This window comes from Ananas comosus, linkage group 9 (assembly GCF_001540865.1).
Source record: "Ananas comosus cultivar F153 linkage group 9, ASM154086v1, whole genome shotgun sequence".
Taxonomy (NCBI): domain Eukaryota; kingdom Viridiplantae; phylum Streptophyta; class Magnoliopsida; order Poales; family Bromeliaceae; genus Ananas; species Ananas comosus.
This window is the reverse complement of record NC_033629.1, coordinates 11,164,979-11,178,130: the sequence shown is the minus strand read 5'-3', so window position 1 is coordinate 11,178,130 and position 13,152 is coordinate 11,164,979. Positions and strand designations below refer to the sequence as shown.

The 13,152-nt window shown below is 32.4% G+C and overlaps 1 protein-coding gene across 1 annotated transcript; it reads right to left on the bottom strand.

The window, feature by feature from the left end:
• LOC109715490 (calcium-dependent protein kinase 18-like) lies at nt 2,008–8,294 on the bottom strand. The gene is made up of 12 exons (XM_020240524.1): nt 7,759–8,294; nt 7,180–7,310; nt 6,419–6,460; nt 5,912–6,023; nt 5,751–5,829; nt 5,249–5,418; nt 4,589–4,715; nt 4,168–4,283; nt 3,972–4,079; nt 3,245–3,307; nt 2,602–2,775; nt 2,008–2,482 (listed from the first exon to the last, which is right to left on the bottom strand). The coding sequence occupies exons 1-12, from the start codon at nt 8,086–8,088 to the stop codon at nt 2,318–2,320; spliced, it is 1,617 nt and encodes a 538-aa protein (XP_020096113.1). The 5' UTR covers nt 8,089–8,294; the 3' UTR covers nt 2,008–2,317.

The window sequence follows — 13,152 nt, the reverse complement described above, 5'->3', positions numbered from 1 at the left end:
AGTGGGGGAGAGAAAAAGTGACACAAAATAAAAAAATCCAATAGTAGATGCTGACGTGTGAAACGATGTAAACACTCTTTTATTTATTTGATTAATTTAGTTGGGTGTGTCCTTTTTTTAAAAATTTTTTCTTTTCTTTTCTTTTTTTTTGGGTGGTGAAAATGAAGTGTGAGATGTTGACTATTGTGGTTTTGATTTTTTTTTTTTTTTTTGGTTGCGGATTAACACTCTCTCAGCTTTTAATTGTTTAACTAAGTTATTTTTTCCAACTAAATTACAAATGTATCAAATTTGTGAGTAATTGTACAAAATTTAGTAAGGAAAATTAGAATAATTAGTAAAAGGATTGCAAAAAAAAAAAAAAAAAAAGAAAGAGAAATTCAAAAATTCTAAATTAAAAAATAAATAAAATTGTAAAGAACTTATTTGAATTAGAAACTACTTTTAGTTGGTTACTTAACCTTTCAAAATTTCGATTTTACTGTCTAATCTTTCAATTTATTTAATTTGAGTCGGTCAATAAAATTTAACTTTAAAATTAAAATACTTACTTATTCTTTAAAAAAATTATAATTGTGAAAATTATTTATAATATACTAACTACATATGTAAAGATAAACGATACATCAAAATTTTAAAACCAAAGTGTCATTGACCGATTTAAATTAAACAAATTAAAAGGTTGGACAGTAAATCAAAATTTTTGAAAGGCTGGGTAGCCGACTCAAAATAATTTATAGTTTAGGTAAATTTTGAACATTAAAAAAAAGAAAAACTTCAAATGCCACCCTGTGGTTTCGCACTTTCTCACTAGTATCATGTGGTTTAAAGTGTATCAATTTAGTACTCCGTGGTTTCAATTTTTTTTTATTATTCCCTCCACTATTTTTTTTCATTAAATCAGTAACAAAGTTAAAACTAAAAATTACTAAAGTAAATATTCGATAAACCTAAGTGGAGTATCTGAAATTTTTTTGTATATAATTTAACGAAATATTATTAACGGAGGAGCCGATGAAAAGAGAAAATTGAAACCACGGGTACTAAATTGATACACTTTAAACCACATAGTACTAAAGTAAGAAAATGCGATACCACAGGGATGGTATTTGAAATTTACCCTTAAAAAAAAAAAAAAAGAAGCTAAGGGTCTGTTTTAAAACCAGCTATTGTTGAGGGGTCTCCATACATATTTTACCTATTCAACCATCGATTGGGTCATTTCCCTATCCATAAGGAACAGCCCAACGAATGAAACATCTCTATCAAGGGATGGTGGTCCCACAGCACGGACACGTGGAGTGATTGGGATGGGCAGTAGGTGGCAAAATTTTGATTGGTTGGGTGGCTGAACTGGTCTTGTTTTGGCACCATAACAATGGTGATAGGTGGTGTCATGTGGTGTCACGAGCGAGGCTTCGTTGAGGAGCTCCCCAATAAAATCCGCAGAGGATAAAATTCAAATCAATCATATTACGCTACATACGATAAGAAAAGTTTGTTGATTCAGCAGAAGCCGTTGGATGGTAGAGGGGCCCGCACAGCGAACTGTGTTGGACGATGCAGTGAAGAATCAAATGGCAACTAAAAGGAGGGACTACTAGTCGGCAAAAAGAATTCAAACAAATTAGTTTCAGATAGAGGTTGTATAACCAAATAAAAGAAAAGAAAAGAAGAGAAGCAAACTCAGATGACGCAGATATCTTCATTGACTACTACAATCCAATCTTTCTTTTTCTCGATATTATATACCAATATAACCACTATAACTTGGTCTTTTAAATAGGGCAAGATCAAAATCGCGTACAACCACACTTTACGAGGCTTCTATTACAATTTTTCAATAAATCTCACAATTCAGCATGACTCATACAATAATAGATAGTTTAATCGGGACAATATGATAAGTTTACATTAAATAATACTCCAAACAATATTTTGTTTGTACTTTTATATAATGTAGAGGTATTTAATTGGATGTTATTATCAGAACTGAGATAACTAGACTGATAGCAAAGTATCACTGTTTATAATGGAAAAGTTATTATACAACCATCGCGAGATCAAGCCACTAAAAAAACCAATCAGCAACATCAGATTGAGGTAAAAAAAACCAATCAGCAACATCAGATTGAGGTAAAACCTGACGGAATCCCGTTTTGACTTAATACCGATGCAAAAAATTTACAACAAGCAAAAGAGTGCAGCAGCGAGCTGCGTTTTTACTAAGATGAGTGCTCAATCTCGACTTCCTAGAGCGTAGCTTCTCTCGCTTCATAATTTCAAGTGTGCTTCTGTAGTAACTTCTCTTTGAGAGTCACGACTTCGAAGTGTTTCGGACGGCGGAATGATTCGGTATATTGCGTGAGCTCATGCTCGCAGTTTTCAGGAGCCTCCGGAATTCGTCCAGACTTATCTTTCCATCCTTGTCGATGTCGGCCTCCTCTAACAAAGGATCGATCGAGCCCTTTAATCCTGAGTGCTGCAGATAAATGAAAGAAAAGTAAACAGGGAATGAGAATTTCTCATGTTCCTTTACTGCATTACGGAATGGTACATTGTAATACAAAAGATATACATGCAATTGTAAACGAAAAATACCATGCGTAGTTCGTCAGGCGTGATATATCCGTCCCGGTCCACATCGAACTGGTCGAAAGCAGCCTGGGAGAGGGATTGCCACTTCTCAGAGTCGAGTTCCACCAATTGATGCACATGTAGAGTCGCAGCTACGAATTCGTCGAAATCTACCAGCCCATCCGTGTTGCTGTCAATCTGCTCAGCGAATGGAAATATCCAAATTTAGGTGTAACAAAAATAAATAATTGAATATGCAGTTCGTCAAATTGCTAATTGCTATCTATGGAAATTAGGATGGTCACAAAATAAAAATTTTATCAACGTAGCTTGGGGATTAAGTGGCTCAACCTCCCAGAATTCTTCACTGTCTAAACTGAAATGGAACAGCAAGGGATTACAAATATATACTTTCTACAATGTTTTTGTTATCTGTGATAGTTTTTGGAACTGATGGATGGCCAACTAACTGAGGTAGCGAGGATATCAAGCCTAATTTTACCTTGATAGCATAATTACTCCAAACTAGAAGTTCAAAGATGGCTTCATCGATTGTAGAAGAGCAATTATATTCCAACTACATAGTTTTGTTGCAGCGCTTATAACAAATCATCTAATGTGAGTGAATTTTTCCCAGGATTAGGTTAGCAAAGAGATAATATTTTACCGCTTCAAGAATCTCTAGAACCCGAGGCTCCCTCATTCTCCATGGAAGATCTTTGGCAAGAGCCTGCGAATTTCAGTGCAATGTAATGAGACTAAATGGAATCTGTAGGAAATTCACGAGACTGGCAAATGGTGAAAGATGAAACGTCTCTTAAGCTACTGCTGTTGAGATGTAAATAAGACTTACAATTTTGAAAAAAAAAAAAAAAAAAAAAAAAAAAAAAAAAAAAAAAAAAAACATAACTACTAAATGCAGCAGACTTAAAAATTTGGAGGAGAAAAAAATAAAAAGAGAGAACTACTAAATGCAACATTTAGGTGGTAATAAGAAGTCGTCGGTGAAGAGTATATGAAGATAAGAGAAATCATGGAAATATGATATGTGATTCAAAGGAGAAATTACTGAGCACAAGTCTGACTGTACATGATAAATATCTGACCGGTTTCTTTAAGTAGATAATTATTGCGCACGTTAAATCACTGGAGAAGTTATCAGTTAATAAGATGATTCATCAAGCTCAACAAAAATTTTTAGAAATTAAGGTGCAAGAAATTAGAATTTCCATGTAATAATGACTACCATGATGGAATAGCTCTAAATTTTAAACTCTCTCAGGGCAAATATGCCAAAGTCCGTGAGTATCTTTATGACAGAGTTAAAAATATCGACTTTTTAGAGTGAGGCAGCAAGCATACAAATATAATCCCAGGAATGGCAACAAACTTACATGTTTCATTTCTTCGAGACTTATCGTACCATTTTTATCAACATCAATCGCATTAAACTGGTCACGCAGATCAGCCAACTCCTCCTCGTTGAGTGTACTTGCTAATGCCTATGAAGAGCACACAAGATTGTCCTAATTGGATATGCTAAGATAAACTATAAATATAAAAGAAAATGTATCAAGTGTAGTAACTTACCCTTAATGCAAACTGCTTAAAACGGCTATACTTGACAAATTGTCGCATGTTGGATAACACTGATATATCTAACGGTATGTCTGATGCATTTCCCCCTTCTCTCACCCATGGATGTGCTGAAAAGCAAGCATTTCATAAGAGAGCGAGAAAAAAAATAATTGAGTTAAAAAACCAATAAATCCCAAGAAAAATTTTGGTTAAAAATACAAGAGATCACTTTAGATGGCTTCAAATAAATATATGCTTTCCAACTAATTCACCTAAATAAGCATTATTTGCCAATTATGAAAGTTCTCTTTGAACCAATTATTATGAAGCTTAAGTTTTATTTCCTTTTTTCTAATAAGTCAACAAATCAAGAAGATCATTGAAGATTGGTAGTTTATCTTAAGAGTTCACGAAAGACCAACATAAAACATACATAAAGCCTGAGCAGCGGTGAGTCTTGCGCGAGGGTCCTTCACTAGTAGTCTTTGTACAAAATCTTTGGCACTGTCACTTATGCTTGGCCATGGATTACGACGAAAGTCTGGCTTATTCTTTAACACCTGCAAACCAGTAGTACAGGAATATGATGTTTTTAGCACCTCAAGTTACATAAAATCGCTAAGGTTAGTTAGGAGGAGATTTGATGCCATGATTTCTTGCATAAATCAAGAGAAGTCTACATAACAACTAACAGAATCCTTGTGGTTTCTCACAAAGTATTCATGTCATTGGCAGAGTATAAATTTCAAATTGCTCCAAGAAAGATTAGGATGTAAAACAATTGTCCTGATGGATCTAAATTCGTGAACTTTATTATTGACAATTTGCGTACGCTACAGTTCTGACAGAAAAACCTTGCGATTAAGAGATTTAGAATTTCAGCTTTCAAGCATGTGAATGGCATCACTTCCAAATAAATTTAGCCTTGATTAACTCTCCTTTCAAACCATCATTTTTTAAATGCCCTTTAGAACATCATAGTCATCCAAACCAAAAAAGATGGTTAACACAGCATGATGTATAAAAGCTGAGAATTGGGTAATTTATAAAAAAACATTTAGATCAGCTATAACACAAGTCAGGATAAACTTACCTCCTTGAATATTCCATCTTCAGTTTTATCCCAAAATGGACGCCTCCCACAAAGCAAAATGTAGGTAATTACACCTATGCTCCAAACATCTGATTCAGGGCCAGATCTCCGCTTAAGTACTTCTGGTGCCACGTAATAGGCACTGCCAACAATGTCGTGGAATCTCTTACCTGTAAAATTTCATTGCACTTTTCACTTTTCATTTCCTGTTTACGGTAAGTTCCATAGATCGTAACTGAGGCTGATAATTTTTAGAAATATTTACATATACACCTAAAATCCGAAATTATAGATATGGAATTCAAAAACTTAATCACTTCAGATTATACGCTTGTACTAACAAAAGTGCGCATCAGAAAACCTTTTCTAATACAAAACCAACTTCCTCCCACGAATTACGTGGCTAAAAGCCCCCAACTAAATTCACATGTATGAAAAACAGGTACTAAATTCTAATCTGGCAAACAATGAAAACTATATGGGTATGTTTTTCTATACGAACCAGGCTTTATAAAATCAGAAAGGCCAAAATCTGTAGCCTTGAGAGGTGAGTCCTCCTTTGTCGATTTTAATAGGAAGTTCTGCAAAAGCCACAAAAATGTCGTTCATACGAATTGCTTTGTAATCAGAATTCAGCCACTCATAAAGAATCATGAACTTTACCTCAGGTTTCATGTCACGATGAACCAAACCATGCAAATGGCACTCAGCTGCAACTTTAAGCATCTGACGAACTACTACTGCAGCATCTTTCTCACTGTAGCGGCTGTTTTTTCTGTGAAAAAGAAAGTTTGCCTGAAGATTAGACCTGGTGAAGCTATGAAGCATAGAGCCATAGAGAGTGATAAGCAATGAGTAACTATCCAATGGTCCAAAGTACTAGAAACTGTATTCTCTTGAAACAGTTGTAATTCAATACATTTTTCTCGGTTGAGGTAGTAAACTAAGAATGGTCCTTTTTTCCTCCAATTCTTTCCATGATCCCTTATGCATTTATCGTTATACGAATATCACCCAAAAAAAAAAAAAAGCAAATCACATGCAGGATATTTGTAATAACAGAAAAGGAGGATTAATCTGGAGTCTTTTTTCTTTCATTTGTTTGAAAGCCGTGCAGTGGAAAGTTTTTAAGTCATGTGGCATCAGAAAATTCAGAAAGAGCATTCTTACTTGGCTAAAATACGATCAAGTAGTTCGCCACCCTCGCACAATCTGAAAACAAATATAAAATCATAAAAATCATAATTATTATGTTGCTATATAGTGAGAAGTGAGAGGAAAGTAATCCAGAAGCTATTTAACCAACTGTACCACACAAATTTACAACCACATAAGTATACTAATCAGAATGATAGCATACAAATAACATTGTTCAAGCAGATTAAATTAGACAAGATTTAAAAAGTAAAAACTATAATTAAAATTACATTCAAGAAACTCCACAGCATACCAATTAAATAGTATTTTCCAATAATCGCAGAACACAGAATGTATCTTCAGACTAGGTTCTTTTTAGCAAACTTTAATTCGATCTACCACACATTCTGCATTAACTAAATATACTGCATGCATTTACAAAATTGCTATGCATTCTTAATGAGTTCTTCAGATACCTGATGCATAAGCCACAACCTAAACTTCAGCACCAGCGTTTGTTAGTAAAATAATCTCACAACTAACACTTGGAGAAAGAACGGCAAAGCAATTTCAAAGTAGACTACCACAGAGGGAGAAGAAGAAAATTGGTTTCAATAGCCATTAAATTGAGTAAGACTGCACTTCTTGCAAGATACTGAAGACGAGTGTTCCATATTTTCAATTACTTCACGCGAATAGGAGCATAATCAAGATTAGCACTATATAATGGAATTGATAAACAGCATACTAAAGTGCCAAAACATTGAAAGCTTTGCAGGTGTAGGAAAACCTACTCCATAACTATATACACATAGGAATCGTCCTCAAATGCATTGAAAAAGTGGACGACGTTTTCATGCCCCTTTAGGGCTTTCAATATTTTCACTTCGCGCCTGACATCCTCGACAGCAACAGGAAGAACCATCTGAGAAAAAACATACGCCTTTCATCAGATCACCACCATGCATCATTATATAAGACAAGAGTAGAACATTTCCTAGAAATAGAGAAGATTGATCACCAATTCATTACCATACATAAGAAGAGTAGAACATTTCCTATAAATGCAACAATCAAATCACCAGCTTGATTCCATCTTAACTCTTCAATTACTATCTCCCTTTTTTCTTTTGACAATTTATCAATTACTCTCTTGGATCAGCAGATCCAAAGCCCCCAACTTTATCTATGATAAATTCCACCATTAATTTCAAAAATTAAGGTTGTGACAAGCAATTATATCGTTTGAATTCCAAATTTTAATCACATCACCAAATTAGCACACAAATTCACCAACCAAAATACTTTTTTTTTTTTCAAAACAGCGGATTAGATTAAACTCAATAACAACAAGAAGATCATGCCCAAATCACCTTATTCTTATCGATCCGTTTCACGGCGACCTTATCCCCATTGGCCTTATCCGTGGCGACGAAGGTGTACCCGAACTGTCCGTGCCCTAGAAGCTTCCCGATCGCGTACCTGCTCTCGAAGTCCTTGTCGTACCCGAAATCCGTCCTCTTCCCACACGGCACCACCCCCTTCCGCTCCTTCCCCTTCTCCTTCTCCCTCTCCCTCTCCTCCGGCGGCCGCCGCTCGTGGTTAGCTCCGCCGGCGTTGGCGGCGCCGCCGCCTCCGCCTCGTCCGCCGCGGCCGCTGCTGGAGCCGCGGACCTTGCTGGAGTTCGAGTAACAGTTGCCCATGGCGCCGGCGACGAGATCACCATCAATGCATCGCGAATCGCAGGGGGTTACACATCCAATCCTAGGGTTTTGACGAGGAGAGGACAAGCCCTAATCGATCCGAGAGAGAGGGGTAACAATGGATCAATTACAAGGGTTTGGGGGAGATGGAGACGGAGATGGAGATGGTCAATGCAGGCGACTTCGAAGGGAGCGATTGCGTAATTAAATATGCTAATCAACGATGGATTAATTACTTTAATGATTTGGGATTAATTTAATTAAGGAGATTAATTATGAATTATAATTATTAAATTTATAAATTAGAAAAAATAAAAATAAAAAACAAAGACGAGGAGAAAGGAGGAGGAAATGCAGCGCATCATGTCGGTGTTTTAAGCCCGCGTTATGTTTGCTTAATATTTTATTTTTATTTTTTTAATTTTTTAATTTTTTTTTTAGGATTGGTTGCTTGTTAAGTTAGTTGGATCTTTTTTGGCGCCACCACATTTTTATAGATTTTTGGAAAAACATCAAATACCACGACAGTTTCACACTTTTTCACTTTAGTACTCTTTAATTTAACGTGTATCAATTTAGTACTGTATGATTTAGCACTTTCTCACTTTACTACCATGTGGTTTAAAGTGTATCAATTTAGTACTCTGTGATTTTAATTTTCTCTTTTCGTCGGCTCTTCTGTTAATATTTTATTAAATTATATACAAAAAATTTTAGATATCCTACTTAGGTTTGTTAAATACTTACTTTAGTACCCTTTAGTTTTAACTTTGTTACTGATTTCTTTTTTCCTCCGTTAATATTTCGTTAAATTAGATACAAAAAAACTTCAGATACCCTTAAATTATACTTTGTTAAATATTCACTTTAGTATCCTTTAATTTTAACTTTGTCACTGATTTTATGAAGAAAATTAGTAAAATAGATAATAAAAAAAAAAAAATAAAACCACATGGTACTAACTTGATACACTTTAAATCACAAGATACTAAAGTGAGAAAGTGCGAAACTACAGGGGTTAATTTGATATATTTTAAACCACCGGATGCTAACGAGAGAAAACTGTGAAACCACGTGGGTAGTTTACCCTAGATTTATTTAGATTTTGGGCCCCACAAAAGTAGAGAAATTATTGGGTGCACCGGTTGTATGATTAGATCTTGTACACCGCCTAGGCAAAAAATATGTGTATCAACCTATCTAAACTTTGAACTATTTTGAATCAACTGTTCGACCTTTTAAAATTTTGATTTCACTGTCCAACTTTTTAATTTGTTTGATTTGAGTCAATCAATGGTATTTTAACTTCAAATTTTGAATGAGTCATTTGTTTTATTAGTTTAGTTAGTATGGTTCATGCAATTCTTACAACTATAAATTTATTAGTTTAAACAATTATTTTAAATTTTGAAATTAAAATGCTGTTGACTGACTTAAGTCAAACATATTAAAAGTTGATAGTAAAATCAACATTTCATAAGATTGGATAGTTTATTAAAAATGATTCTTAATTCAAATAAGCACGGTATATTTTTACCTATTTAAAATGTCTATATGTGAAAATATATATAAGTTTGGAATGCTAATTTTCTAAAGAATTAAAACCACTTATAATAGTTTTTTTAAAACAAAATCAAAATATCAAATTTGATCTTTCACTTTTGAAGTTTAGAAACATATTTTTATTTTTTTTTACAGTATTTTTTTTTTATTCAGCTAAAAAAAGTAAAACCAAATAGGCCTTGTAAATGTAGGTTGTTGTATTTTATTACAGGCTTTTAAAAATGGTCTCTTATGAAAGAAATTATTAAAAAAAAAAAAGCCCAGTATTAAATGCATCTGATATTTAATTCTGCTTATTATATGACATATAGGAATAAAAATCAACACGCAATTAGGTGTAGGATTCCATATCTTAGACTCCATTGAGATTAAAGAGAAATGTGTTACATATTTATCTATGATGAAAAATAATTATATAAAAATATTTTATTTATTTTCATATGTATAATCATATTTCGTGTATCCTAATAAGTCAATTTGAATATATTTTCTATCTTTTGCGTATCGGATTCGTATCGGATGTGGATATTTTTTGGACGCGCTTTCATTGCGTACATAGTGCATATAATTAAAAACATACATAACTTTTATTTTACTTTTTTTTACATATATAATATAAAATAATAAATAAATATTTTAGTTTTTTTATAAATGCATATAATTTTTTTGAAAATATAAATAAATTATGTATAATTAAAAAAAAAATGTACTAACTTTCATTCATATGAGAAATATAATGATATTTTATTAAAAACTCATCGTTCACCTAAACCAACATATGAAGTCACAGGTTTAAAAAATAAAAATTTATTGTAATTAATTACCTAATTCTATTTTTTATAGATTACTACTGGAACTAGTATGTAATCTTATTTTACCTAAGTCCTTCGATCATATACAAATAGGAGACGATGAGTTTTTAATAAAATATCATCGAAGTCACAGGTTTAAAAAATAAAAATTTATTGTAATTAATTACCTAATTCTATTTTTTATAGATTACTACTGGAACTAGTATGTAATCTTATTTTACCTAAGTCCTTCGATCATATACAAATAGGAGACGATTGATTGCGTAGCAGTTTCGCAAATATACAGTAGTTGTTATATTTAACAATTATTAACTGCATTTACAAAATATATTTAAGACTATTTAATCATTAAATATAAATAATATTAAAATATTATAAAATTTGGTAGCTGAACAATTTACGAGACGTAGATAATGTTTACAATGTCGATTATCGATTGTCGATACGAAGACGACATTGTCAATAAATAATGTAAAAAATACTCTATTGGATTTAAGCCTAGCGTGTATTTGATTCTACGTAAAATTGGAAAAAACCGAAAAAGGAAAAAAGAAAAAAAGCAGGTGAGCTCTCTCTCTCACGCGTTCCACGAGGTGAGGATGATCTCATAGACCGCGTGCTTAAAAAGCAGGTGAGCCACCATTTTGCACCCATGGGTTTTCGTTTTCCGCGGGCAACACACAGAAAACGAAAACTTGATTCTTTTTTTCAAAATCTGTAAAATAATTTTTTTTTAAAAAAAAATTACGGACAATCATGGAAAAAGAAGAAAATTTCCACGGAAAAATTTTTTTTGGAAGAAATTTTACAGAAATCCAAACACACCCTGAAAGTATTTTCACTTTCCGCCACCTTTCCCAAGCATAGGAGAAAAAAGGTTTCAAAGCATCTTCGGATTCTTTGAATTTCGTGAAATAATAAAGGGGAAAACTTCAAAAATCTCCATGTGGTTTCATATTTTTTCATTTTAGTACCTTATGGTTTAAAGTGTATCAAGTTAGTATCTTGTGGTTTTGCACTTTTTTACTTTAGTATCCTGTGGTTTAAAGTGTATCAAGTTAGTACTTTATGGTTTCGCATTTTCTCACTTTAGTACCCTGTGGTTTAAAAACCACAGGGTACTAACTGGATACAGAAATAAAAATAATATGCTACCTTTCTCTAAAAAAAATTTAAATATAAATATAAATTCAAATTTAAATTTAAAATAAAATTAAAATTAGGTATCATATTTTACTAAAACTTTTAATGATATTCATTGATATTTTAGCCGTATAAATAAAAATCACTAAAATGAGATAAATCTATCAAAATAATTTAAGAAAACCAATAAATAAAAAAAAATTGTAAAAAAATTATTTAATAAAATTAATTATATATATACACATATGCACTATATTTCTAAAATTTTAGTCTTGAAATTTAAATTCTATATTTTTTTATACAGCGATATTTTATGTAATTTAAATTGCATTTATTAGGTTAGATTTTATTACGCGATTTATTACGTGTATTATTAGAATTTAGAGATTTAAAATTTTAAATTTTGAAAAGTTTAAAATTTGAAAATAAATATTATAATTTAAAATATAAAATATTAAATTTAAAATTTAAAACTTTAAAATTTAAAAATATCAAAATTTTAAAATTTGTATTATATAGAGTGATGCTACTATGCTATCGGAAGCACGGAGCCTTCCGTGCTTCCAGCTCGTTTTCGATCTTGCGACTTTCGAATCGTCGATCGGCTCCGTTAAACTTGATCTAGAATATTTGAAGTACCTAGAAAATAAATTTTATGGTTTTACGATATCTTTTGCCTAGTGAACGAAGGGGTTCAAAATCAACGGCTGAAAATAAAAATCTTACAAAATATAATAATATGACATTAAAATTTTAAATCAAAGATATTGATCTTGTTTTATATAGTATAAAGAATTTTCTATCAAAATTTCACGTGATTTGAATATTTCTACACCATTAAACTTGCAAACGGCTCACTACAGCCATTAAAATTTGTTGATTTTGAGCCCATTCGATCACTAGGCAAATGATATCGAAAAATAATAAAATTTATTTTCTAGGTACTCCAAATACTCTAGATCAAGTTTAACGGAGCCGATCGACGATTCGAAAGTCACAAGATCGAAAACGAGCTGGAAGCACGGAAGGCTCCGTGCTTCCGATAGCATAGTAGTCTCACTCTATTATATATATATATATATATATGTGTGTGTGTGTGTGTGTGTGTGTGTGTGTGTGTGTGTGTGTGTGTGTGTGTGTATGTGTGTGTGTGTGTGTGTCTGTGTGTGTCTATGCGCATGTGTGGCTGTATGTGTTAGCTGTATGTACGTTTGTGTGTCTGAATACATCTGGTTATGGATATGTACAAGTTTTGCTCCTTTCTTTAAGCCTTTTACTTAATAACTACAGTGTATTTTAGTTCAGTGAAAGAGTATCTAATAAAATGACTTATGGTTAACTAAAAATTGTTGTGGTCTTATACGTAACAATTTTTTTATTTTAAATTCAATACATATGTTTCTATTTATTCCTTAATTATTTCAGAGAAATATATACTAGATTTTAAATACCTTCTTTCTCTATCTTACTGCTTATGTTTTGGCTTATATAATTATTTGGTGCCTTCATATCGTTGGTCAACTTTATAAATCTCAAACAATCTTTT